Source organism: Necator americanus, chromosome X, assembly GCF_031761385.1.
Source record: "Necator americanus strain Aroian chromosome X, whole genome shotgun sequence".
In the NCBI taxonomy this organism is placed as follows: domain Eukaryota; kingdom Metazoa; phylum Nematoda; class Chromadorea; order Rhabditida; family Ancylostomatidae; genus Necator; species Necator americanus.
In genome coordinates, this window is record NC_087376.1 from 13,698,588 (window position 1) to 13,723,968 (window position 25,381).

The 25,381-nt window shown below is 39.7% G+C and overlaps 3 protein-coding genes across 7 annotated transcripts in view; all 3 read right to left on the reverse strand.

Moving 5' to 3' along the window:
- The window catches only part of RB195_022919 (uncharacterized protein), a gene marked incomplete at both ends in the record, with an annotated part of 40,930 nt that extends 33,628 nt beyond the window's left edge, over window positions 1–7,302 (reverse strand). For all 3 annotated transcript variants that reach the window (XM_064210175.1, XM_064210177.1, XM_064210178.1), the window contains 2 exons: window positions 1,006–1,169; window positions 7,203–7,302. In XM_064210175.1, coding sequence (XP_064066056.1) covers window positions 1,006–1,169; window positions 7,203–7,302 — 264 coding nt within the window. The remainder of the gene's footprint in view (window positions 1–1,005; window positions 1,170–7,202) is intronic.
- Window positions 7,303–13,873: 6,571 nt separating this feature from the next.
- Window positions 13,874–22,543, reverse strand: RB195_022925 (uncharacterized protein; the record flags this gene model as incomplete). Of its 3 annotated transcripts, XM_064210185.1 has the most annotated exons (5): window positions 13,874–15,639; window positions 15,717–15,790; window positions 16,586–16,674; window positions 21,131–21,227; window positions 22,533–22,543. In XM_064210185.1, the coding sequence occupies 5 exons, from the start codon at window positions 22,541–22,543 to the stop codon at window positions 13,874–13,876; spliced, it is 2,037 nt and encodes a 678-aa protein (XP_064066064.1). The 3 variants fall into 3 exon arrangements, with proteins under 3 accessions (XP_064066064.1, XP_064066065.1, XP_064066066.1); XM_064210183.1 differs by lacking the exons at window positions 21,131–21,227; window positions 22,533–22,543 and adding an exon at window positions 16,917–17,024; XM_064210184.1 differs by lacking the exons at window positions 13,874–15,639; window positions 15,717–15,790; window positions 16,586–16,674; window positions 22,533–22,543 and adding exons at window positions 19,883–19,951; window positions 20,290–20,439; window positions 22,320–22,372.
- A 24-nt stretch (window positions 22,544–22,567) lies between these two features.
- RB195_022926 (uncharacterized protein) lies at window positions 22,568–24,393 on the reverse strand (the record flags this gene model as incomplete). The annotated part of the gene is made up of 4 exons (XM_064210186.1): window positions 22,568–22,759; window positions 22,929–23,270; window positions 23,337–23,704; window positions 23,844–24,393. The coding sequence occupies 4 exons, from the start codon at window positions 24,391–24,393 to the stop codon at window positions 22,568–22,570; spliced, it is 1,452 nt and encodes a 483-aa protein (XP_064066067.1).
- Window positions 24,394–25,381: the final 988 nt, after the last annotated feature.

Sequence of the window (25,381 nt, forward strand, 5' to 3'; positions counted from 1 at the left end):
TGTGTAGAGTTTGAATCTCTATTTTATTTTTGTTCAATTGTGCATGATTAGTGTTCGTTGTATTCATAGTCGTAATAAAATCCAAAATTGGTCCTAGTAGAATGTTAAATCACGCACATCTATGCAAAAAATGGAGCTGAAATCCAGTTCCTACAAACTGATCGAGGAGATACTTTGGAATCAGAAGAAACTACTTAATTGGCAAAAAAGAAAGAATTTTCTTGGCAGAGTATGGAGGATGCCAATCGTTCCCGCAAAAAAAAAAACTGGGTAGACATTAAACCTTTTCAAACTAACATCTTAGAGATGCCTCAAGGGCAAAAACAATTAATAAAGGTGTGGTGTCAAGAAAAAAGTGTATCAGACTGAAATGTGGGCGATCTTCGTGCACCATAAAAGGGAAGTGTCGGGTATTCTGATCCAGAGTAAGCATACTCTACAGAATTGCTGAAAGAGACGAAAACAGAGTACGAATGTTTTGTTTAATTTAACTGCAAGAAGAACTAGATCTTTTTACTATGTTCTCCTTTCCAAAGCATAGTCCAATTTTAGAAGCTTTTAGACAAAGCAATCGTATGGACAACAGCTTATAGTAGTGATATCGTTTGTCATGTCTGACTAATATTTATTCGGGGCTCTTACAAGCAGTGTATTCGATTGATGGACAACGGTCATGGAATATTGACTACATTTGTGACTATCAGCTGACTGGAATTGTTTTTTTCTTGAGCAAAAATTAAAAATGTGAGAACAAAACTATGGAAAGGAACTAATTGGACAACCTAATACAACCGCTCAATTAAACTTAAGGAAAAGGGACTCCTTGGGGAAACCGGACTACTGTTGGTCGAATTCTGCGCAGAGTGAAGGAGACAGCGGTTTCAACAAGGAAACTTCTGGTACTGTTATGTTCGTTGCTTTTTTTCGCGCGAAGTCAATACTAGGAGAACAGAACCAAATTAAATGAACAACGTTAGACTCTTTGGGAAAAAAAAAACAACGCACCGCTCGGAGTTTATTTGTTTGGAGATAACCTTGGTGAGAGCTATCACCTTCACGAAAAAAACCATCAATTTGCCCGGACGAATCAGCGTTGAATATGCTATCGTCAGTATCATCAGCTGGTTGAGCGACGCACGATGGCTGGGCACACCCCAGAACGGGTGCTCCTTGAATTCCAGAGGATAGCGATATCTTTTTGCAATTTATCCGTTGAAGGTAGATAAGATAGTGAGCTATCATTAGTATCATTACGGAATCATACTGTTATTATTATAAAGTGCTATACAAATTTCCCCACATTTTCTTCTCTAATTAGGAGGCGAAGCACACTGTTGTCAACATTACATCTAAACTGCTATTATTGTAATTATTACTACCATTGACACACGTGTCATTGATAGTGTCTGATTTCACATGACAGGCAGCACGTCTCGTGTCATTGCCGAAGCCGCACAAAAAGTCAAAATTATCTGCCTTATCACAGCTCATCTCAATTCCCTGCAATTCTGTCTGAGCAGAAATATTGATGCATACTGTACTCCATCTTGATAGTTACATTTCATTGTAGAAGCCATTTACTAAGGAAAGGAAGGAGGTTATAGTAGATGTCGTAGGTATTATTTATGAACACTTTCAACAAACTTTCGGTCTATAATCCCACCCGATCATTGTTTCAATCTCTGAGTCAAGGTTGGAACAAGCAATTGCATTATTACTATTAGTAATTACTACTGTTATTACTACTAGGGACGCATATACAAGTGTAATGGCTCCCTGTTCGCGGTGACCCTGCTTGTACTAACCGAAATGCAATTGGGTATACGCTCGGAGCATGGACGGGGTGTATAAGTTGCGCAATTGTATGGTGGAAGTTACCCACCCAGACATTGCAAAAATGTGTTTTGGTCATTTCATACCGCCAAATCCCCACGAAAGTAATTCAAATGCTAGAGGAAGCATGGGATCTTTAATGACAATTGTTCATCTCGTTACACTGAACTGCCGACACTGTCGACTTGTACCCGCATGTTCATTGTTGACAGGGAGCTTATCCCTGACTATGGAACAGTCGATGGATTTTCTGCACGGCAGACAATAATATCAGCTCACCGATGAAATTTGTAAGAATTATCATAGTTGTTATTGTTATCATTGTTATTATTGTCCTTATTACTATCATTAGTATTGTCATTTTTAGTGTCATAATTATTGTCAATATTATTGTCATTATTATTATCATTATTATTGTTGTCATTTTTTAATATTGTCATTAGTATTGTAATTGTAATAATATATAATTTATTACAACTGCTCTGAGACACAGGTAGATTCAGGGGACGGACTCTCTGCTTCTGCTGTGCCAAGACTGACTCAAAACATCCTTCTAACTCACACGTAGGCCCCACCAAAAGCCTGCATTTAAGTGACTTGGAGGCGGTTTGGAGTCGCCTGCAACAAATAAACTCCACCTGTTCACTACAGGAAGAACTAACGTTCTTTAAAAACTCATGGAACTACCGGCCTGCAACCTGCCCATGGGTTTGTATGCAGAACACAGTAATACAGAGGAGTATCCCGATTCCGGAGGAAAGCCTGGTACGGTAGCGCCAGGAAAGACGGGGTTGTAGGAGTCATGTAGGCTACGGAAACGGAAAAGGACTAGGATGACGAACTGTACTTACATTGAAGATCTGATGATGCAAGCCAAGAAGTTTAAGTAGGACGTCATCGGACTGACCGAGAGAAGGCAACGCCACCCACTGAACGCCGTGTATGACGCTGGAGATACTGTTCTTAGGAACGTGCGACAGTAGAGGAGTTGATGGACTTGGTGTCCTCGTCAACACGCATATGGCAGTAAACATCGACTCTTTCGAACAACTTACAACCCGTATCGGACGTTTACGGATGAGAAGATGTGGTTCAACATCAGCTTTGACAATTTTTGTCGTTTGCGCTCCAACGTCAAGCTACAAAGAAGAAGAAGTCGAATCTTTCTATATGGACCTAGAGAAGTTCTACGGAGAAAACTATATCTTCTAGAAGGTCATAGTTGCCGATTTCAACGCCAAAATTAGCCCCACAAGAACGCTTGAGGAGCTTCACATCGGGACCCACAGCCCAGAATGGAACGAAAAGGAGAGGGGGAGTGAGGGTTGTGGGGAGGGGGGAGGGGTGGAGAGGAGAGAGAGGCTTTCCGAGTTTACCATGAGGACTAAGACCTTCCATGGGAACTCATAATTCTAGAATCCCTCCTCTCTACTTTGAACGTGGGGATCACACGGCGGAGGGTACCATACTGAAATTGTCTACATCAAGGTTTTTTTATTGAAAGGTTTTGCCTGGCGGATGTCGATATTATGTCAAAGTTTTATAAGCTATCGGAAAATTGCCTCCTCCGGGAAGGAGTTTTATTTGCGCAGAGAGAAGGGGAAGCCGCAAAATCCAGGGACCAATTATTGCGATTACATTCATTACTCCTACTCCTTTTCATAACTTTCCATAGGAAGGAAGAAGTTGAAACTCGGTTAAGTTAGATTTTATGCAACTAGTTCAATACAACAAATACATTACAAAAAACTGAGTTCGCAACGGCATTTCGAGTTGAGTGATATCAGACTCCCAAGCTTGGGTATTTTCGCATTTCAGATAGGCCTGGCCTATCGCACTTCAGCAACTGCAGCGTTGGAAAGACGACATTCATTCGGACTCGGATATTTTTGCTTGGAAAAAGTTCTGAATTATTCTTTCACAAACATTACACAGTAAAATCGAAGTCAATCCTACTGCACTTTCGGCAGTCACTGCTGTAGCGTTGGAAGGGAACAGAATTTGGATATCACATCCACATATTGCTCGCAAAAATTAAGATATGTATATGGAATAGGGAACAAATGGAGCGCTTCACTATCGGCGTAATTACATCAATTCACTTCAATACTAATATATCAATATTCATCGTCTGATGTTGGATTTACTATTGTCATGTTTGTAGTTAGAGTCAATTTTGAAATAACAAAAACAATGAGTGATAAAAAAGATGGTGGTCATTCTTGCAATTGCATATATTATAACACAAAGAACAAGGTAGTTTAAATCTCATCGTATCACCTGACAGGTGAACTGGAGCGGCGAAATCAAGTAACAATATTAGTCACCTCATCTTCACTAGAATTCTTCATCAGATTGACGTTGATCTTTGATTTGACTGTATAATATTTGCAAAAGATTAATACAGAACTTTTTCCTAGCAAAAATATCTGACATCCGCATAAATGTTCTCGTTCCAGCGCTGTATTTGCTAGTGGTGCTATAGACCAGCTCTGGATGAGGTGCAAACGTAGCCGGGATGCGTAGTATGATAGAAAAAAATAATAATCTCGAATACCTTTGAAAATGATATCATTCAACTCTAAATGCTGTCTTGAACTCAATTTTTTTTAAATGTAGTATGTAGTATTTTTTGTAAATGTAGTATTGAAATAGTTGCATAAGATCCAACCAAATCGAGTTTCATATTCTTAATTTCTATGGAGAGTTATGAAAAGAAGTTGTTATAAGAAAGCGAGAAAATCTACTAAGAGTGAAACAAGCTCGATAAAGTAGAGTAAATTAAGTGTTTTGAAAGCTCTGCTCAGGTTCTTTCAACTTGAACTCTCTTCTGGATGTTAACGGAGGTGCAAGGTAGAGGTGAAAAAAGGAAAAGGACGAAAAGTTGGATTTTCACATTTTGCGCTGCTCTACTGTACGAATGAAGTTCGTCTCTTCACATGGAATACAAATCTCACAAACTTAGTTGTAGTTGTGCTTGATCGCCATTTTATTTGCTGCTTTGACTACTCCTTTCTTTGCACCTAAGGTTCAAATTATGGACGAATCGCGATTTTACATAACAATCAAAATCGCACAAATGAGTGGAAAAAATAACAAATCAACAATTTTATGTGCTTGCCTCTAACAATTTCTTTCTGTTCTGACCAAATGTGAAAATTCGAGTTTTTTGAACACTTTTTCGAGCATAACCTCAAGCTATGTTAGGTTCTAATTACTGCCTTTTGGCGCACATTTGTCGCCATTTTGCTCCTTTCTCAACGATATGCCAGTTTTCAGATAGATCTCTAAGAGGGAAGTTTAACGATATATAAGATGTCCTCAAATTTCTATTTTATGACAAGTTAGAGCAAGCGACGGTGACCGACGGGGTCGCAACGTCACTCACCGTCTGTTTATCAATGTTCATGCATAGTTTTGTACTTCTACAACTCTTGCTTGGTAGTCGTGACCGTACTTGACCGAGTTAGCCCGTATTACTAGTATTTGTAAGTATTAGTATTAGTAATATTAGAATTTGTTCAAGTATTACAAGATATATGGGGCTATCAAAAATTGTATCTATCAGTGGGATCTTCTACGTTGCCTGTGATAGGACGTACCTAATAAACTATTGGGTTTTTTTTTCTGAGAGGAGAGCAGAAAAAGAGAGCTTATGCGTCTTTGATAGCACGTCTAGAACCCAGCAACTAGAAAATTATTTCAGTCGTGTGATCATTGTGTTACGTAACCCCGCAGGCTATCCCATTTCGTCCCAGACTATTAAGATAACGGCTTTGTGTTGTGAACTCTTTATATGACAAAGAACAGTAGAGTGTCACATCATCCAGCTATGACCATGTCTTATTCAGGCGATATGGTCAGAGGCACTCCGTGCTTGTCGCTGACTGAGACTATTGTCTTGCGACGTGCAGAGACTTTGCTTATCTCTCTTAGATCATGACGCTGCATGGGCGTGAGATTAGAAGTAGGATGTTTCTTCGGAAAGAGTTTTAGAATCGAGAAATCTGATGTGGTGGACAGCCGATACTTGGCATCCACTCGAGGATTGATCTTGCGGTCTAAACAGCACTTCGAGAATGGCATCGAAAGGAAAATAGAACTTATAGTAATTCATCTACTCGTTCCTTGCTTGGCTCTATATCGCACGTACGTTACCTGACATAGGCCGTTGAATACCACCCTGAAGTCTGTCGATTGAACAGGTGGGAATTCCAGGCTCATATCCAAAACTGATAGCGCTTTGTCGGAGAGTGAAGACTCCTTAACAGATGGGACGGACACTTGTTTCGAGATTATAAACCAGTAGTCCCCTACACACTGTTTATAGGGGAGGAATCCAAAGAAAACTGGCTGCCTTACCTTAACATAGAAATACTTTGGTCAAACTTAATGAAAGACACAGTGGCTCCGAAAAAATAGTAATAAGGACTTATTAGTCCATTGACATTCGGTTCACCTTTAGAAAATCAAGATATCAGTCATTGGAGACATTTTTAGGACAGCCGTAAGGATGACATCTGATACCCAAGAGCAGATCGATGCGGTGAATCTAGCGTAGCGAACTGCAAGTTTTAACGGTTACATTGTTAATGTATGCCAGGTATTATTGTGCAGTGGGAATATGCCACAGTTGATGACTGAAAAAAATTCTGTTTTTCTTCCATATCCGACGAAGTGAGTAGAGCGATACGGGCTAGTTAGCTAAGGTACGGAAGATCAAATGACAGTTGTGGAACTACCTTCCACAGCTGTCACAACTTTCTCAAGATGCGATTAATTCGCGGTCAAACGCAGGTTCGTTTCTGTTTCCAAACTCTTCAATATGCAGAGGAGGGCGACTACATGGTCTATCTACTTAGGTAAGTACAACAATTTGGGCTCTTTTGATTCTTGGTTCTGGGTGTCACATCTTATGGGATGAAAACTGATTGTCTGGGAGGATAAAAACACTGATTTGGCACATCGGCTAGCCACCGCAAGACATTGTATGACCAGTTACACGTTCGTGAACCTCAAACGATTCCGAATTGAAGTGAACGTGGGGGCGCATCCCAAGCGGATTGCTACAATGATTGATCCCAACGCCAGAAACGTTATCCTTTACTATTACCATTACATGGCACTTGTCTCTTACTATCTCTCAGCAACGCTTCAAGCGGAATAGTCCAACGGATCAAGGCTGGGGTTTATTTATTTCGAAACCAAAAACTTTTTTTAAAGTAAAACATGCTAAGTATTGGAAATGCAAACTAGAATGGAGCCCAATTTATCTGCGTTCGTTAAGTGAACGCAAGTCTTGCCTAACGGGAAACTTCATAATATTTTCACGCGATGTCAAGTTATTACAATTACCAAATATCTCGAACCTGAAGGCAAAACTTCCACGCTGAACGGCACTCCACTTTTTCCACAGAAGGATGAATTTGCAGTCGTTATGACGACAAAAAAAATCCAGGACGCAGTCATCTAAATTTGTCCTTTTCACGGATGGAGATGCCAAATCCAATAAATGTGCAAAGAGTAGTGGCAGAAGATGAGGTGCGATCAGATATTTTTATGACCTCTCAAGTTCAGTGGTACAATAGAATTGTAAATGACTAAGAGAGTAGAAGTGCTAAGAACACAATCAGTGAGAGATGCGACGAAAGCTTCTCCACTCTAAATGGAGTTTTTTTTTGCAGATAGATGTATTTTTCTGCTATCGCGTTTTACCTAAACACATTCATTGAGATGTCGCAGATAAATTTGTTTACTTAACATCAAATAATAGTAGTAATTGCAATTGCATGCACTAATCTTATTAAGTGTTCAATTTTAAGAAGTGATCACCAGGAACGAATTGAAATTCAAATGAATTGCTTCAACAGAACGATGAAAATCTTGGTAGGAGGAAATGTTGTGCGCAGTTCAGAAATGAGGGTCATAAAGGAGAGATCGCGGTCACTGACGCCGCCCACGAGGAGAAAGTGTTGCGCGCTCAGACTAGGTAACCTGATTTAACATCTGAGGGGCGTTTTTATTAGGGAGAGCTCACAAGTTTTTTACTGCTGAAACTTCCGAGATGCGAGAAATACATTTACCTGTTCCCTTCTGAAATCACTTTTGAGTGGATAGCATCTAAAAATGAATATCATATAAGCAATCCTTTTATTCTGCTAGCGAAGTTGCACAGATTGCTGAGGAGATACTCAACCAGATTTCTCGTTATAAGTTATCAATCATTCTCTATAAATTTGGCGAGGGGCATAAAAGCAAGTAGGAAACAATGGCCGAGAAATAGGGAGTAATCCTATTTGTCACAGCAAAGGTCGCACATGATTACAGATATTAGTCTCCTCCAAATAGTAGTTGCACATAAATTCCTGTTAATGAAAATTTCAGTACAATGAATTCTCAAGTTAGATTTAGAAATTTCTACGTAAGAACATCATGTAAAAGTCTATACATAGAGGGGGATTTAAATATTGCTCAATTTCACTCATGTTTAGAATTTAGAAAGGTTGTGGAGTGCATCTTGAAACTAGTTTAACTGCATACCTGGCTAAACAAAATAGTGCTGTTATAGTGGCATTGTATGATAGCATATGTATATTACACATATTTTAAAATACATACGATACACATGAGACATTAAAATCATAACTGTAATAGAAGAGTGTAATAGAAATACACAACACTAGAAATGGAAGTACGTTCACGATAAGGGTATAACTAACTAGAGATAGAGACTTTATTAATTACATGCATTATTTTGATAAATAACACAATATAGTTTTCCAAACTTAGATTGATATATTGTTAGGCATTGTATTAGACTGATAAAAGGAAAGACGAATTAGGCAACAAAAACGTTAAAACGAGAACAAAGACCTGGTTTATCTTTAGGGGAAAGAGAAGGGCGGAGTGTTGTTGGGCAGTTGCAGTTGATATTTTAAGCAAATTTACTCTTGCCTAATATCTTGAAAAAAAAATGAGAATACTAAAGCAAAGCCTCAGCGTTTCCTCATTTTAATTAGAAAGACGACGTAGACGTAAACATGTGTAAAAAAGGAAACTCCTTCTTTTGCACACGTTTCTGCTTTCTTATGCCTGCAGTTCTAAATCTAAGTAGTTTTAGAGTGTCATATTTCACTGCCCACTGATATATTTGAACAATGAAAGATAAGTATGTATGTAAGCATACGATGTCTGTATGCGATGTATGTATGTATGTATGTATGTATGTATGTATGTATGTATGTATGCGATGTATGCGATGTATGCGATGTATGCGATGTATGCGATGTATGCGATGTATGCGATGTATGCGATGTATGCGATGTATGCGATGTATGCGATGTATGCGATGTATGCGATGTATGCGATGTATGCGATGTATGCGATGTATGCGATGTATGCGATGTATGCGATGTATGCGATGTATGCGATGTATGCGATGTATGCGATGTATGCGATGTATGCGATGTATGCGATGTATGCGATGTATGCGATGTATGCGATGTATGCGATGTATGTATGTATGTATGTATGTATGTATGTATGTATGTATGTATGTATGTATGTATTTCTTTTATTTGTATTTTTTTGTACTTCAGTATTTTTGATGTTCGCATTAAGGATATTAATCAGGATCACGTTATCTTGCAACTGTGCTTGAACAACGGCACTGACACTATCAGAAATAAATGGAAGACAACGAGGAAGTTTGTTTTTGCGTGGAACATTGCAGGATTTTTGGTAGTGCGGACGTACTGTATAGCCATTAGCAAATGCGATTCTCAGTGCTAGTAATTCATGTCGTTCTTGGTTGCCAGCGAATACTTCACTAGCAGTTTTTAAAATTTTACGAATCACTGCGCGTTTTACTGATGTCGGGTGTGTAGATTTGGCATGCAATAACATGTTCTTACAACTTTCTTGTTGGAGCCGTAGAGATGTTAACTATGTTAGTTCATGTAGTTGTGTATATTGTGTTATTGCCATTGTATGTAATAACCATGTGATGAGAGGTTCTGATTTACCAGCTCAATGCACGTAGCAATGTTTGGCATAGCTGCCCGATTTTGGTTTAGTTTTGGTAAGTACGCGGTCCAATAAACCATCTTCACAACTCAAGCAAGGACACAACATTTCCTTTCGATACCACTTTATTCTAATAATGCTATTTGAAGCAGTTTTTTGTTTGTTGAGGAGAAAGCATTCTCTTGGAGTTTCTCGTTTCTCGTACGGGAAGCATTATCGCTACGTCAGAAAGTGGTAGCCTCATCATCCTAAGATTCGTAGCATTTATCGATCTATCTTAGATATTGTAATCAAAGGCATCACCCCACTAATCTGACGTGATATGGGTTTCTGGTGGTCAGGTACTATATAGGATCGTAGATTGCAGAAACGGGTGGGATCCCGTTCATTCCTTTCTAATCGCCGTAAAAACGGCCCAGAATATCCGGCTTCAAGCGTTAAGGGAGCTATTTTCTACGAGTTATTGGAGCGCGCCAGCCTTGTGCACGCGCCGCATCTTCTTTGCCATTTCTTACAGCTATTAGGAAGAAATGGACGGAATCACCCTTTTTCCAGAATAGGTGAGTTAGACCCCGTATAGGCATAACTCACCTAAACCCGTACCACCCCGGATTCGTGGGGTGATGCCTTTAAGGGAAAACATCATGTATTGTACTCGTCATGATTGAAATGCATCCCGGGAGAACAGGCATATCGTCGTCTCCTACCAGAACGAGTATGGAGGGGGATCGAGAGTGGATCCAGGACGATCTGTGATTCTGTTCGGTTTAGCGTCGGCTCGCCCCTGCATGTAAAGTACGATAGACGTTTGGGTGCGGAGAATAGAAACCATTTCAATAATAGAGGTAGTTCACGTGTAGTCCACCGAACAACTAATGCAACAGCTCGGCGGACTATACGTGAACTACCTCCATGCGCAGCAAAATGCTACACTTAATGATTAAGTGTTACGGTACTCGGCATCATTCATTTGTTCGATAATGCTGTTGACTTTCTGAGCCTTAGGCCGTTATTTTCAATTTCACATCTAATAGATGGGTCAACTTTCAGTAAAGTCACTGTGCACCTCCGCAAGACCAACTTCAAATCAGGGCAAGGAATAAAAGTAATCGTCAACAAACTGCACCCATGAGCAAAAGAGCGTTGCCCTTAGTGTCATTTTTACGCAACTTTTATGAAGAACCCGGACCAGCTCGCGAAGCAGACCGAAATTCAGAATTCTGCTTTCTGGGATGCTGTCCGCTGATAACCGTAATAGGCTATTCACCCTCAACAATCTCACGCGCAAGCAATGGCAGTGCTTCACAGAAATTTGCGAAATGACGACAAGAGGGAACATGCGCCTCTCAGTAAGCCAGAACGGTGGGGAATTCGTAAAGAAAGAAAAAGAAAGAAAAGAGAAAGAATTCGTTGTGCAATGCAAGCGGTTGAATCATATATGAATGACTATAGGTAAATCCGCTGGTCTTAATGAATGATATAAAAGCCGCATCAAATTCAACAAACTGAACCGATCTGTGTTCTATAGCCTCATCAACACGCACAAGCAGAAGCCCGATGAGATGAGCAGTCACTCTCGTAATCCGACCAATAATAAGTTGTGTGGGAGGACCAACGGATCAAATTTCGTGGTTTCTTAGTAAGTATGTGAGTCAGACTTCGCTTAAAATACCGTGTCATTTGTTGAACGCGCACCATTTTAATCGATTGCGCAAGGCGAGAGTTGAAGGCAACTGCGTGATAGAATTGTTTGATGCGACTTCACTCTACACGAATGTGAAAAACACTGAGGCACTACAAGCTCTATCTGAGATGTTAGATTTACGCATTAACAACATGGAAACATATGTCCTTAGTAAAACTTGCATAATAACGCTTATCAAGGAATGCCTAGATTGTAGTATCTTCAGGTGGTCAAGGAATTACTTCGCACGACTGAGAGGGCTACTAATGGTTTAATGCACCAGTACTGGCGATCTGCTGCATGAGCAGAATTGAAGAAGCTGTGCTGTCGCGTAGACCAATAACGTACTGTAGATGTAATTACGAAATTTGCGTCATAACATCAACACAGTCCGCAACCAACCGCCGCACATCCGGTGAAACACTGCGTAAGGCTATTTCAACGGATATGGTTTCCGTTTTCACTTTTTTGAACGGTTATCAAAACACTGAACTAAGGTGGTCTGAAACTTGACGGAATAAAAGCAAGATTGTTCCAACCAACCTCTATTTAGGCCTCTGATGGCGACGAGAAAGTCGGAACGTCAGACAAATAAAATGTCTCATCTGAATACCTCGCAGGTACACTGATAGAAAATAATAGTAAAATAATAAAAATAATACAGTTATAGAGAGAAGCATGTAGAAGTAAAAAGTAGAGGCAGAATGTTGCATACCTCTTGATAATAAATTTCTACAAGACCACTGCCTTTTGATTCCTTAGGTTTCATTGATCCTCTCCTTTTTTCAGATTATTAACATGGAGAGTCAGGTTTATAAGACGGAAGTTCCGTCACAGAAGAAACAAACATCAGATGACCGATAACAAAAGCAAACTGCTTACTGACGTGCAATCTTCCCATTGTAAAAAAAAATATGTGTTAGTCATTATCAGATTTTTTTATGCATATTTCTTCTTCACTCTTCAGGGCCAATCCGCATCGTAAAATCAAACTTGTCGTGGACATATCTGCATAGCTCTCGAAAGTTCTATGTAACGAATTAGATTTGTTAAATCTCCAATCTAACCAACGTACCGTCGTGTCAATCTTCAACAAGAGGATGAAAGGGAAAAATAATTAACCTTCAGCCTTTACGAAGTTCCATTTGCTGTAACCGACAAATCAAAATCTCAAACTTTGATTTGTCGGTTACTTACATAGAAAATACATTCATTGCAATCATATATCATAGTTAAAACAGTTACAGGATTGAGAAATAAGTCATGAGGATTCTTTCAAACTTAAAAATGCAATTGTCCAATAGGAATAAGAAATACTGACAAGATGTTCCGTGTCCTTTCATAAAGCATTTACCGCTCTTCACAGTAGTTGTGTTTTGATTTTTTAATACTATTGATTCTTGTCTTTGCAGAACATTAAAATGCACTGTCAACTTAACAAAACTCTTTCCACACCCTCTGGTTTTGCATTTAATGGAGGTGATAAAGCCGTTAGTGAAGATCTCACTAACGCTGAAGCTGTTAGTGAGATTTGTTCTGTGCATGGAGGGCATCGAATGAAGAACGAGAAGGTTAGAAAAGAACAAAAAAAAACTACGCAAAAACACCTAGAACGATTTAGAAAGATTTAAAAAACAAAAAAAAACAGTATAGAGCAACGAAAACTTGCTGAATGTGGGTGGAGGTCACTGAGAACGATGGGAGTAACAACAATGGAGGTCGTGCTATAGATCAATTTCTTGCAGTCTGTCTTGCTCCAAAGGAATTCCAAAAAGGAGACTTTTTCTCCTTTCTCAATAATTGTGCGATCGGTGTGCGCGCTTTCTAGATCAAAATTCCCCTTTCTAAGAGCGCGAATACCAACAGACTTCGGTGCTCTCTACCACTGCTCCTCGTTAGATGCGATCACACTTTTCATCCTCTTGACATCACATTTTAACAGTCCGTCAAAACAAAAATTAAACCACCAAGAAAACTAAAAACTAAAAAAGAAACTTAAAAAAGAGTGGAGCTTTATTACAGAGCTAAAAATTTTCTCTCAAATGATGTGCGACATTTTACCAGTACTTTTTACTTCTGCGTGCATTTTTAAAGTAAAATACGCTCATAAGTTATTCCCTAATGCAATACTTGCTAATTTAAAATGGCCACTGAGGAAAACTCTATGTAAACTTGTACAATGCGATAACTTGCGCATCCTCGTAACAACGTTTATTAAACATACATGAAACGGTTTACAAAGCACTACTGTTTGCAGTGATCTAGGAAGCAGATCATATTTGGGAAAAATGGCATCTTTCGAATTTCAGCTTTAAGCTTTGGGAAATAAAATCAGTAGATAAAATTCCTGTGCGTAGCAGCTTCCTTTCTTATGGATACTGATGAGACCACAGATTCCCGAGAATCAGAAGATGATACTGATTCTAATGATCCTATCGTATGTATTGGATCAAGTGGGTCTTCTTCAGCTACCGGGACTCGAGAGTGTTTTCTAAAACATGTGAGGAACTGTTTGCGCATCTCTTTCGCTCTCTCTTGATCGTTATTCTCTTTAATTCCATGTGCTTGCGTAACGAAAGTAGGTCCTGTCCTTATTGATTCACGAAACTCAGGCAACGCTTTGGTTTTCACCACAACATATTCGTAATGGTTTTGATTCCCCTCTACCAGGTGACGCTGTTCGAGGAACTTGTCACCACTGATATTATCAAAATGGGCTAAGCACTGTGGATCATGAGTGTTAGATATCTTTATTGGTCCGACTATTTGATTATCGTGTAATCCATACATAACAACTCGGTCGGAAGTTGCTAAACATTGGTCTAATGAGGTTGTACCGTGTCGTGGAGTACTATAGTCTTCAAGAAAAGCACAGGGAGAGTATCTCAAGCGTGAGTTGAGAGGATCTTTATTACTTTGCGAAAAATCTTCCGTTTTATAAAGAACGTTTTGCACTGAATGGTTGCTCAAGTTCTTTATTTTTTGCTCTCTAGTACACAGTTGTTCGTCCTCTTCCTGGCGCTCATTACATCTTTGCTTTCCTTCATCAAATGTGAACTCCTCTTTCAAACCACAACACAAAACTTCCCTTGATCCTCGTCCGTCTTCTTCGTTTTTTGTCGTGTCATTCTCGTTGACGTCAAAGTCACTGGATTCAATTTCATGCAGCTGAACTCGATCACTGAATGTGACGCTTTTATGAGACGTGAGTTCTGTATTTGGAGATTTGGAAGGCCAGAAATTCCTCATGCCCTCGTCTTCAGCATTTGTGAATACATTTTCTTGAAGAGAAAATGTAGAGCTGTGTGCTGCAGCAATCGCATCTAAGTTGATAGATTTAAGAAACAGATCAGCTTGTGATACGGATGTAGTTGTAGGCAGTACGTCAAATGATAAATCTTTGATAAAAGGCACTCTATCGGGCGTTGTAAACCCCGCATATTTTGAAATATTTCGGAGGTGTTCTTCCGGAAGATTACATATGTTTACGAACTTTAACGAGGGGGTGGGCTCCATTTCATTATCATTTCTGCTACCTCCTGCCTCGTTTTGACGGTTCTGAGCTTTATGTTGTATTAGATCGTTCTTTGGCTTCGAGGTATTCATGGTGTCATTCTGGTGTTGTCTCAAGTTTTCGTCGTCAGACGTTGGGAACATAACTCTTGTATGAGGTATTTGGATCTCGCGCGTATTGTCCGCGCTCTGGGTCAGTCCCGAAATGATGAATTGATCGAATTTCATGTAAGTCCTAATGTTTTCTTCTTCCATTTCATCTGAGAACACTCTTGCCTTCAATACTGTCTTACCAGATTCGCTCTTTAAGAATGGAGAGTTTGACAGCTCGTCCTCATTAGTTTTTTGTCTACTCGTTAGGTCGCTAGTTGCTCTCTTGCCTGACCTTTTCAATTCAATCATAGTTTCAGCAATACTCTCTCTACTATCTGCGGAAATCCTTCTACATAATTGGTCCTTATCAGCCACTATTTCAGGTTTTAAACGATTTGCAATGGCTTGTTTTAGCAGTGAGTTCGTAGCAACAGTCCATCCTTGAGTTTTAGCAGCTTTGCTACCACGTCGTCTTGCATTCTTTAAAGATGCTGAAAACACACATCTGGCACTAAATTTTAACAGCTTTTTGTTTCTAATATCAACCTTACAAAAATCCACATATTACCTGGATCAAGCTGCATTGGCGTTACGCATGTTTGCAGATGAGCGGCAATAGAGGCTCTTTGTTTATCTCTCACACTGAAAGACTCAATGAAAGCTGCAAGACAAGAACAGGTCATTAAGCACACTAAGTGAGTACAATAAGAATGTGCGTTCCCAATCTATAAAACCGTCTTTGGAACGGAAGTATTCGGTTTTAAAGGACTGTTGAAAGCATCTTTCTAATTTCATCACTCTGTTCACTCAACAGACTTTTTTACTGCCGGGATTGACAAGATACCGTGAAGATGACAATTTTGTAAAAATAGTTTATGCACCTAATTATGATTGGTTATTTATCCTCCTTCTTTCTTGAGGTATAACGAACCAATCTTTCATTTCAAACTCAACCAGCTCTCGCTGACATTCCGTAGTTAATGAAGTGACAACTGATAGTGTTGGAGTAATAAATGATGGATGGAAGCAGAAGACATGATGTTGATCAGTGTGCTCCAGAACGTATCAACGCGTTCAATTCAGAATCGTTTTAAGGTTATGAAGAGCTATGCCGCCTCTACAATGTTTTTCCCAAGCCTAGTAATGAACTAGATAAAAGTCTCTGATCTCCTAGATTAGTCTGATAGTAATATGTCGCTTTGAACGCCGTCGTTCGCGCAGGGGCAGTGATGATGCAACGATGATCTCTTAAACCCGCGCACTGAGGTTATACTGTAAATGTGACATTGACCAATTCCAGAAAGAAGGGACAGTATTTGGTGAATGCCTTGCCCGCTCATATTTATAATTATCCTTCTTTCATAGTATAACACCAAAACACACTGTTTAATCATCAATGAAGTTCTAGCATGCATATCCAGTGACATATGCTCATACCTGGTGGGGAATAGCGGTTTACCACTAGTTGTTGTAGAACTCAAGCCTGAGACTGCAGCAGGAAAAGTGTGAGACGCTTGCAGAGGGTGCTAAAATGTATAGAGCAAGCACTCAGTAGCGAGAACTAACAACTTACTTAACTTATTTTGACGCATAAAATACCATGAAGTCCACATTCCCACCTGCGATCAGTTGGTTGGTTAGTTTCTGTTGCATTTTCATCTTTTGATTATTTTCTCTAGACGTGAATGAATTTGACCATATGAACAAGAAAAAGTAGTAATTCAGCGAATATTCGATCATTGCTGTACCAAGCTGTTTATCAAGGTACCTTTGAATATTTTTCAGCATTCTTGAATATGACTATTTCTTTACAACAGATGACAAATACAATGTTAGGAGGCGAAAGGAAGGCAGTTGATGGAACCCTAGAAGGCATGCAGTTCCACTTACAAGTGTGTTTTCGGAACAGTGAAGGCTACCTACTCTGACGAAACTTGGGACTTTCTCAGCAAATCGCCAGATGAACTGCTATCGGTTTACAAAACGTGAATCCATTCAATATATGTAATTTTCTGGGACATTTTCACAATCAGTTTCTGCGCTCGCACTTGTTCAGTTGTTCAGTTTTTTTTTGTGCATGTGCCATTGAGGGACTGTCTATCTCGAAACAAAAGAACTTTCTGCATCTACGCTGGTTATCTATAACCACTCATCTCAACAATTTAGCTTAGTACACTGAGCAGGAATTCGAATAATGTTGTTAGGTAGGTACACACACACACACACACATACATCGCATACATCGCGTACATCGCATACATACATACATTCGTTGTATTCGTGGTATGCTGCCTTTAAGTGTGTGTGCATGTGTGCGTGTGTATTTGCTATCCGAGCACTCGTGTGTGTGTGTGTGTATTTGCGTATCCGAGCATGCATGCATGCATGCATGCATGTATGTATGTATGTATGTATGTATGTATGTATGCATGTATGTATGTATGTATGTATGTATGTATGTATGTATGTATGTATGTATGTATGTATGTATGTATGTATGTATGTATGTATGTATGTATGTATGTATGCATGTATGTATGTATGCATGTATGTATGTATGTATGTATGTATGTATGTATGTATGTATGTATGTATGTATGTATGTATGTATGTATGTATGTATGTATGTATGTATGTATGTATGTATGTATGTATGTATGTATGTATGTATGTATGTATGTATGTATGTATGTATGTATGTATGTATGTATGTATGTATGTATGTATGTATGTATGTATGTATGTATGTATGTATGTATGTATGTATGTATGTATGTATGTATGTATGTATGTATGTATGTATGTATGTATGTATGTATGTATGTATGTATGTATGTATGTATGTATGTATGTATGTATGTATGTATGTATGTATGTATGTATGTATGTATGTATGTATGTATGTATGTATGTATGTATGTATGTATGTATGTATGTATGTATGTATGTATGTATGTATGTATGTATGTATGTATGTATGTATGTATGTATGTATGTATGTATGTATGTATGTATGTATGTATGTATGTATGTATGTATGTATGTATGTATGTATGTATGTATGTATGTATGTATGTATGTATGTATGTATGTATGTATGTATGTATGTATGTATGTATGTATGTATGTATGTATGTATGTATGTATGTATGTATGTATGTATGTATGTATGTATGTATGTATGTATGTATGTATGTATGTATGTATGTATGTATGTATGTATGTATGTATGTATGTATGTATGTATGTATGTATGTATGTATGTATGTATGTATGTATGTATGTATGTATGTATGTATGTATGTATGTATGTATGTATGTATGTATGTATGTATGTATGTATGTATGTATGTATGTATGTATGTATGTATGTATGTATGTATGTATGTATGTATGTATGTATGTATGTATGTATGTATGTATGTATGTATGTATGTATGTATGCATGTATGTATGTATGTATGTATGTATGTATGTATGTATGTATGTATGTATGTATGTATGTATGTATGTATGTATGTATGTATGTATGTATGTATGTATGTATGTATGTATGTATGTATGTATGTATGTATGTATGTATGTATGTATGTATGTATGTATGTATGTATGTATGTATGTATGTATGTATGTATGTATGTATGTATGTATGTATGTATGTATGTATGTATGTATGTATGTATGTATGTATGTATGTATGTATGTATGTATGTATGTATGTATGTATGTATGTATGTATGTATGTATGTATGTATGTATGTATGTATGTATGTATGTATGTATGTATGTATGTATGTATGTATGTATGTATGTATGTATGTATGTATGTGGGAAAAAAGCTCATATTTATTGCGCATTGTTAGATCTGGAACATCAGGAATAACTTGGTGATGAGAGGACTCTGAAGAATATATCAGGTAGCATTTCATAAGGTTTGCCCTACAAAATATTCGTACGGCTGTTTTTTTTTTGCTCCTTGTTTTTCCCTTGTTCTCCTTGTTATCTTCTTGTTTTTTGGAACTTGGATGAGAACAGATCGAAAAAATGCTGTTTTTCTGATCCCTTTTCCATCTCAACTTTGAAAAAACAGCGGAGCTATGGAAATCGTTGGATATAGCAGATGATAGAAGATATTCTCGGCCACAAAATACTGGCAGGTGGTCTGCTCTGCATTAGGTAACTTCTACTTATTAGCCTTTATTCACGATCGTACACTTTCGGCGCTCGAGCAAAAATCGGGATTTTAGTAGGTTTTACCATTCCAGGAATACGGAACGGAATTCCAAAAAATCACCTGCATATTTGGACAGAGATACTAAGTCAACCCCATATGCAAAATTTCTGTTTTCCGGATCGTTTGGTTCCCTCAAAATTTAAATGGGAGAAGTGCAAAAAAAAAGTTGAGCAGTTTAAGATTTTGTTCTCTCTAAATTCCAAAAATAGGATTCCCTAAAAACATTGATATGACCGTATTGTAAAGCAATCCTTCTTCTATGAAATACTGTCTAACCTACTTCTTTAGGTACTCTTATCACGATCTTATTTGCGATGGTCCAGATCTAGCATTGTGCACAAAACCTGACCCTTTTTGCCCATTGAATTCCATTTAATGGGCAAGAAGGCTCAGAAGTATAAAGTGCTGAGAACCTTGTGATCTTAAAATCTTATCTTTTAGAACTTGTTTCAAGTTTCTACCTCTTCTGGGAAAATTTGGCTCAGCAGTGTGCCGAAACTTCATGGTCCCATTGTCACATTGTGTATTGTCAAAACAGTTTCTGATGATTTCATGTTACTCAACTGTACCTGAAGCTTAATATGATATTTTATAACGTATGCAACTGTCATAACTAGGCATTATCTTGTTCTAATCATCATGCTATGCTCCATTCACTACTGCCCACTGCCCACTCCTTTACGGCCGTCTTCTCCTTTGACTCCCTCCCTTCACGATCCCTTGTTGGGGAAATCCCATCACACGTTTGACTGCTTGTTTTTATAGATAGATTAGTTTACTGGTTGTTTTCCTGGGGGCTTTTCATCACCGATATCAATAACCAAGAACAATTTTCTTTTAGAGCGTGAATTGTATTACTTGGCTTGTGTAATATTACAACGGTAGCAAACAAAAAATCTGCTGCAACCTTTATCTTGAAACCCGATGGCGTTGGTCGAATATTTCTGTGCTGAGCTTTGGAATCTGAGAATACAGTCCACCGTCTAAGATTAGAAAGTGTGCTGTGTATTCCTGAATGACGACGACTGTTCTTGACAATCTTCGAAGTACTCGCACACTACAAGAAGTAGCTCGCCTTTCCGAAAAAAAAAACAAAAAAAATCAAACAAAAACTGGACAACAGGCTGACGAATAGCTTGAACAATGAAGAGATGGTCGATGTATGGCACACGCTGTTTTCTACAACCACATGCGCACGTAAAATATGTAATAACAGAAGAAAATAACGTATGAACTTCGAATTTCAAATAGTTTAATTCGCTCTGGTATTCTGAACTTGAATTAGTGTATTACTATATAAAGCGCAAAATTGTCCTTCCGTCCGAGCCGAACTCCCGCAGACACCCAAAAATCAAAATAGTCTCAAAATTGGGTAATTTAAATAAACTAATGTATATCCTGTTCAGGTGCAGCTAACCTCCTCCGCTTTGGACATTATGGGCAACATCATTTTGACTGCCATTGACCTATTTCTGCTATATGGACGGTTGAAACGTGACAGCTAATGTTTTTCTTCATATACGCTGATGACACTTTTTACGTATGCCATGAAACTTATGTACTATCTAAGATAAACTACAGACTGTAAAGATAATCTGAAGGAAGGTTTTTTTTTGACTTCATAATAAAGTTTTTCGAGCACACTTGTTTCCTCATATCAGTATCTCCGATTGAAAAAGGTCTTACATTTCAAAAACCGTGGATACGGCTCGCGCTGCCGTCATTATTAACGAATTAACAGTCCTCACCGGCGCTTTCCCCTCTCCAGCCATTCCTTGGACCCATTCCGGATATTTGTAGAGACAACACGGACGAATTTTCTTCGGAAAGGAGGGCTGCTCTTCCCTGTACACAAAGAAAATGAAGCAATCTTCAACAAGTGGTTATGAATTATGTATGAAGTGGACCAATTATATGTTGCAATGAAAAAGTGCTAACCGAGCTACAGTTTCCACCTTAATAGTGGTGTTACAAAAGTCAACACTTACATACTTAGAGACCTCGACTTCACTGGAGGTAAGGACCCAACATCTTTTCTAGTCGTTTCATTCCCTCGCTATTGTCATGTTTGGTGAGTAACGTTGACGAGGTCTTTAAACCGTATCCAACTGGGCTCTCAGCTAGTTAAACCGTGCAGCAAATGTGTCACCCCATCTCGTCGCCGGTCTCCCTCAGGAGTAGGGGGTTAGGATCTCTTGGGATCCACTCTAGCGTTCTTTTAGTCCATCTATCGTCGATTATTCTCAAAATGTGGCCGCCCACCTATGCTTCAATTTCGATATATATTATAATACCATCTGAACGTTTGGCTAAAGCCGGACATCAGATTTTTGTAGTGTTTGCTCCGCTCGACTTCACCGATCAATAAGAAGTAACAGTAATGACTTTTCTGTAAAATTACAATTGTTTTTTTTTTCTTCTATCAACCCTTTCTTCAATTTTTTTTGAAGAATTTAGGCATAGATGAGAGATTTCGTGATTTTCTTTCTAAACGCGTCAGTACTATATTTGGAGAACAATCAAACTTGATTTTACATCTATGTTCCTCTGAAACCTCCACAATTTAGAAACATTAGTCGTATGAGTTTCCTCCGCTCTCAATTACTAGCATGATGCGCTTAATTATGCGCTTAATGATGCGCCAACATGAAATGAGGTGAATATCATCATCGTAGTGATGTAGATAACACTTTACGTTAGACAACGTGAACGTGTGTTGGCTGGTATTTTATTTGAGCAGCCGAATGTTTTTTTGGAAAAAGGATGTTAGCAGCATCGGAAAGATATGCTTGGAAATAGATTTGCGAATGAGTCGTAGACATCCATTCTATTGTTGGTGCTCCCGCGCATGAATCCTATGCTCTGGAACCCGTCTCACCCCGCTCTATGGCTTCCTGGCACTGGCGCGCCATTTTGAAGCCGTGGGACCCGTCTCACCCCATTTTATAGCTATCTGACTCCGGAGCAGAATTCGACGCCGTAGAACCCATGTCACCGTATCTTACCGCGTTGGGATCCGCGCACCATTCGTAAACCTCAAACGGTATTGAATAGAGGTGAACGTGGTGGCGTACACTCTTAATACATGGAGGTTGCATGCAATGGCGATAACACAATATATACGACTAACATAGCATGACATGAACTAACATAGTAAACATCTCTACGGCTCCAACACCTCCCCCCTAAGATGAACACATCGCGTATGTCTTCATCTTCAGATCGGGTTGCAATCGACGAGGCGGTCGGCATTGTCGAGCTGGTCTAGTCGTTGTCGGCGGCACGATAATTTGTGCTCGATCCTTGACATTGTCCTTGAAGTCGGCGATCGTCCTGGCCATACCATTGTACCGCCGGTCTTCCTGGTTGAGCGGTATCTTAGAAGCTTCATTCTTTTCGAAGCAAACTCTCCGGTATTTTTCTCACCGCATCTGGTTAGCGTGTCTTTTCCTCAAATCGTCCTCTTCCATTAGCACGTCGTACACGATTCTTAGCGATTCTTCACACGAACAGGGATCCATTTCTCGTGTCCCGAGCGTCACGCACCCACACGAGTTCTTCTTGGTGGTACGATCTCTTCTGTGCTCCATGACGACGATTAAACTGTTCTTCAATTTCCACATTGCCCGTTCCCTCTTCTTTAGCTGATTCCTTCAGCAGCGTCAACGACATCCTCAATTGGCGCCTTAGGAACACCTCCGCTGGAGAAAGATGTCCTGGCGTTGATGCACATGGTGTTCTTCGATAGCACTGCAAAAATTCTGCAAGTTTCTTCGACGTCCCTCCCTCCTTAATCTTCTGGAGGGTTCTTTTCAAGGTATCAACAAAACGTTCTACTTGACCGTTTGACTGTAGATGGAACGGCGGCGAGCGAACGTGCTCAATTCCCTGAATGTCGCAGAATCCCTAGAACTCCTTCGCTGTAAACTGCGTACCGTTGTCTGACACGATCACCCTGGGATTTCCAAATCGTGAGAACAGCATTCTGAGTTCTCTCAACGTTGCAGTGCTTGACGACGATGACATCTCAAAGACTTCTGGCCACTTCGAATACGCATCAACGACCACAAGGTACATCCTACCATTCAGTGGTCCTACATAGTCGATATGAATTCTGTCCCATGGTTTCTTCTCAGAGGTCCAAGAATTGAGAACTGTCTTCTTTGGCATCTTCGCAGCTTCTTGATAGTTGCGGCAGTGGCGAACTACTTCTTCGATGTCCCTGTTGATGTTCGTCCAGTACGCATATCCTCGGGCGAGCATTTCTTCTTCTTCTTCTTCTTGCGACGGTTGGATCGTCTTCTTGGTTTCTGTCGCATCTTCTGTCCAGTGTTGGAGGAGAGAAGCGGGCATGTGCTTCTGTAGTGCGGTCCTCCACAAGAATGTGGTCCTTGAACCACTTCACACTCTTTTTCTGCACAACTTTTTTTCTTTCTCTTTTTTTCTGGATATCATGACTACCTTCCATGTCTGTGTTGTCCATCTTCAATGCGGTGAAGTTCTCACATTCAGCAACGAGGTGTTCTATCGTCAACGGCGATTCTTCTGTGTGTGTATCCAGTCGACGGAGCATTCTGAGACGAACTTCACAAAGCGACGGATCTTGAAGTCCTGCTACAAACTGTAGCGTCTTTAGTGCTGTGTAGTCCAGCTCCTTCAGTCGAGCCTCTTCGTCCATCCGCTTGATCATGTTCGCGTAGTCGCGGAATGACACATAACTGGCCGTCATCGGCGGGCAGTTTATCCTGAGACACTCGTACCGTCGTCGAATCAGCGCCTTCTTCGACGCAAAAAGCTTCTCCAGATTCGTGACCGTCGTCTCGAAATCGATCTCGTGCGGTTGTTTCGGTAGTATGTCATCGGGATATTTGCGATAAGTATCCTCGTCCAGCTTCATGAGGACCAAATCGCGCTTCTTGCTATCCGGCAAGACCGAATCCCTAATGACCGGGCCGTACCTCTTGTACCAATAGGCGAAGGTGTGACCCACCTCTTCGTCGGACACGAACATTTGCACGTCCTTACTTAGCTGGTCGTATTGATTTTGGACGGTGACCTGACCTTTTGGACGGTGGTTCTCTGCGTGGGTGCCAAGGCGGTGAGCAGCGTTTTCATTTCCTCATGTTGAATCCGCATTTGTTCAACCATTGCTGCAAGAAAGTTCTCGAGTTGTGACTCCGAAGCCTTACCCAAGGTTCCTCGTGAGGGGTTCCGATGGACTTGTTTGTGCTGCTTCTGCCTCTTCTTTCCTCCGAATCCTTGATCGGCTTCTGCTGGGTCTTCTTTCTTCTGGATCCTGATCGCCACTTGTTGTGTCCGACTCTTGAGTTGTTAAAAAGGTTTATTGGACCGCCTACTTGCTCGGACTCGAGCTGGAGAATAAGAACCTCTCAACACATGGAAATTGCATACAATGGTGATAACACAATATATACGACTAAAATAGCGTTACATGAACTAACATAGTAACATCTCTACGGCTCCAACAAATACGCTAGGACTGACATGAATGATAGTGCCCATATCAGTGCTGATTAATCTTCCAAAGGCTGGTAAATTCAAGTATTAAGTATTTGGTATTAGTAATTCACGTATTTGGGCTCGATGGATACTCTGGACGAGAGATTAACATTTGTGGTTAAGGCTCCACAGTTGCAGTGACATGGCCGACAACTGCTTTGTGGCAAAAATGTTACCTAACTCCTCCAAGCCAGAACGGGCAGAATTATCATCCGCCTTGTGACACATCCTGGAGCCGAATGTTAGGTGACTAACAACTAAGGATATGGACGTCATCTTGAAATCGTGGAAATGAATATGCTGCAATAAACGACTGACACCACTCTCTTTAACCACATTTGCAACGGGTGGTAAACCATCGAAGGCACGTTTTGCGTACTTTGTACTACAGCACACAAAATACATGAAACCTGTCTCTGATGGTTCATTTGCACGCCCAACACCTCTCGTTCGAAAGATCTGCATAGCACGAATGGTCG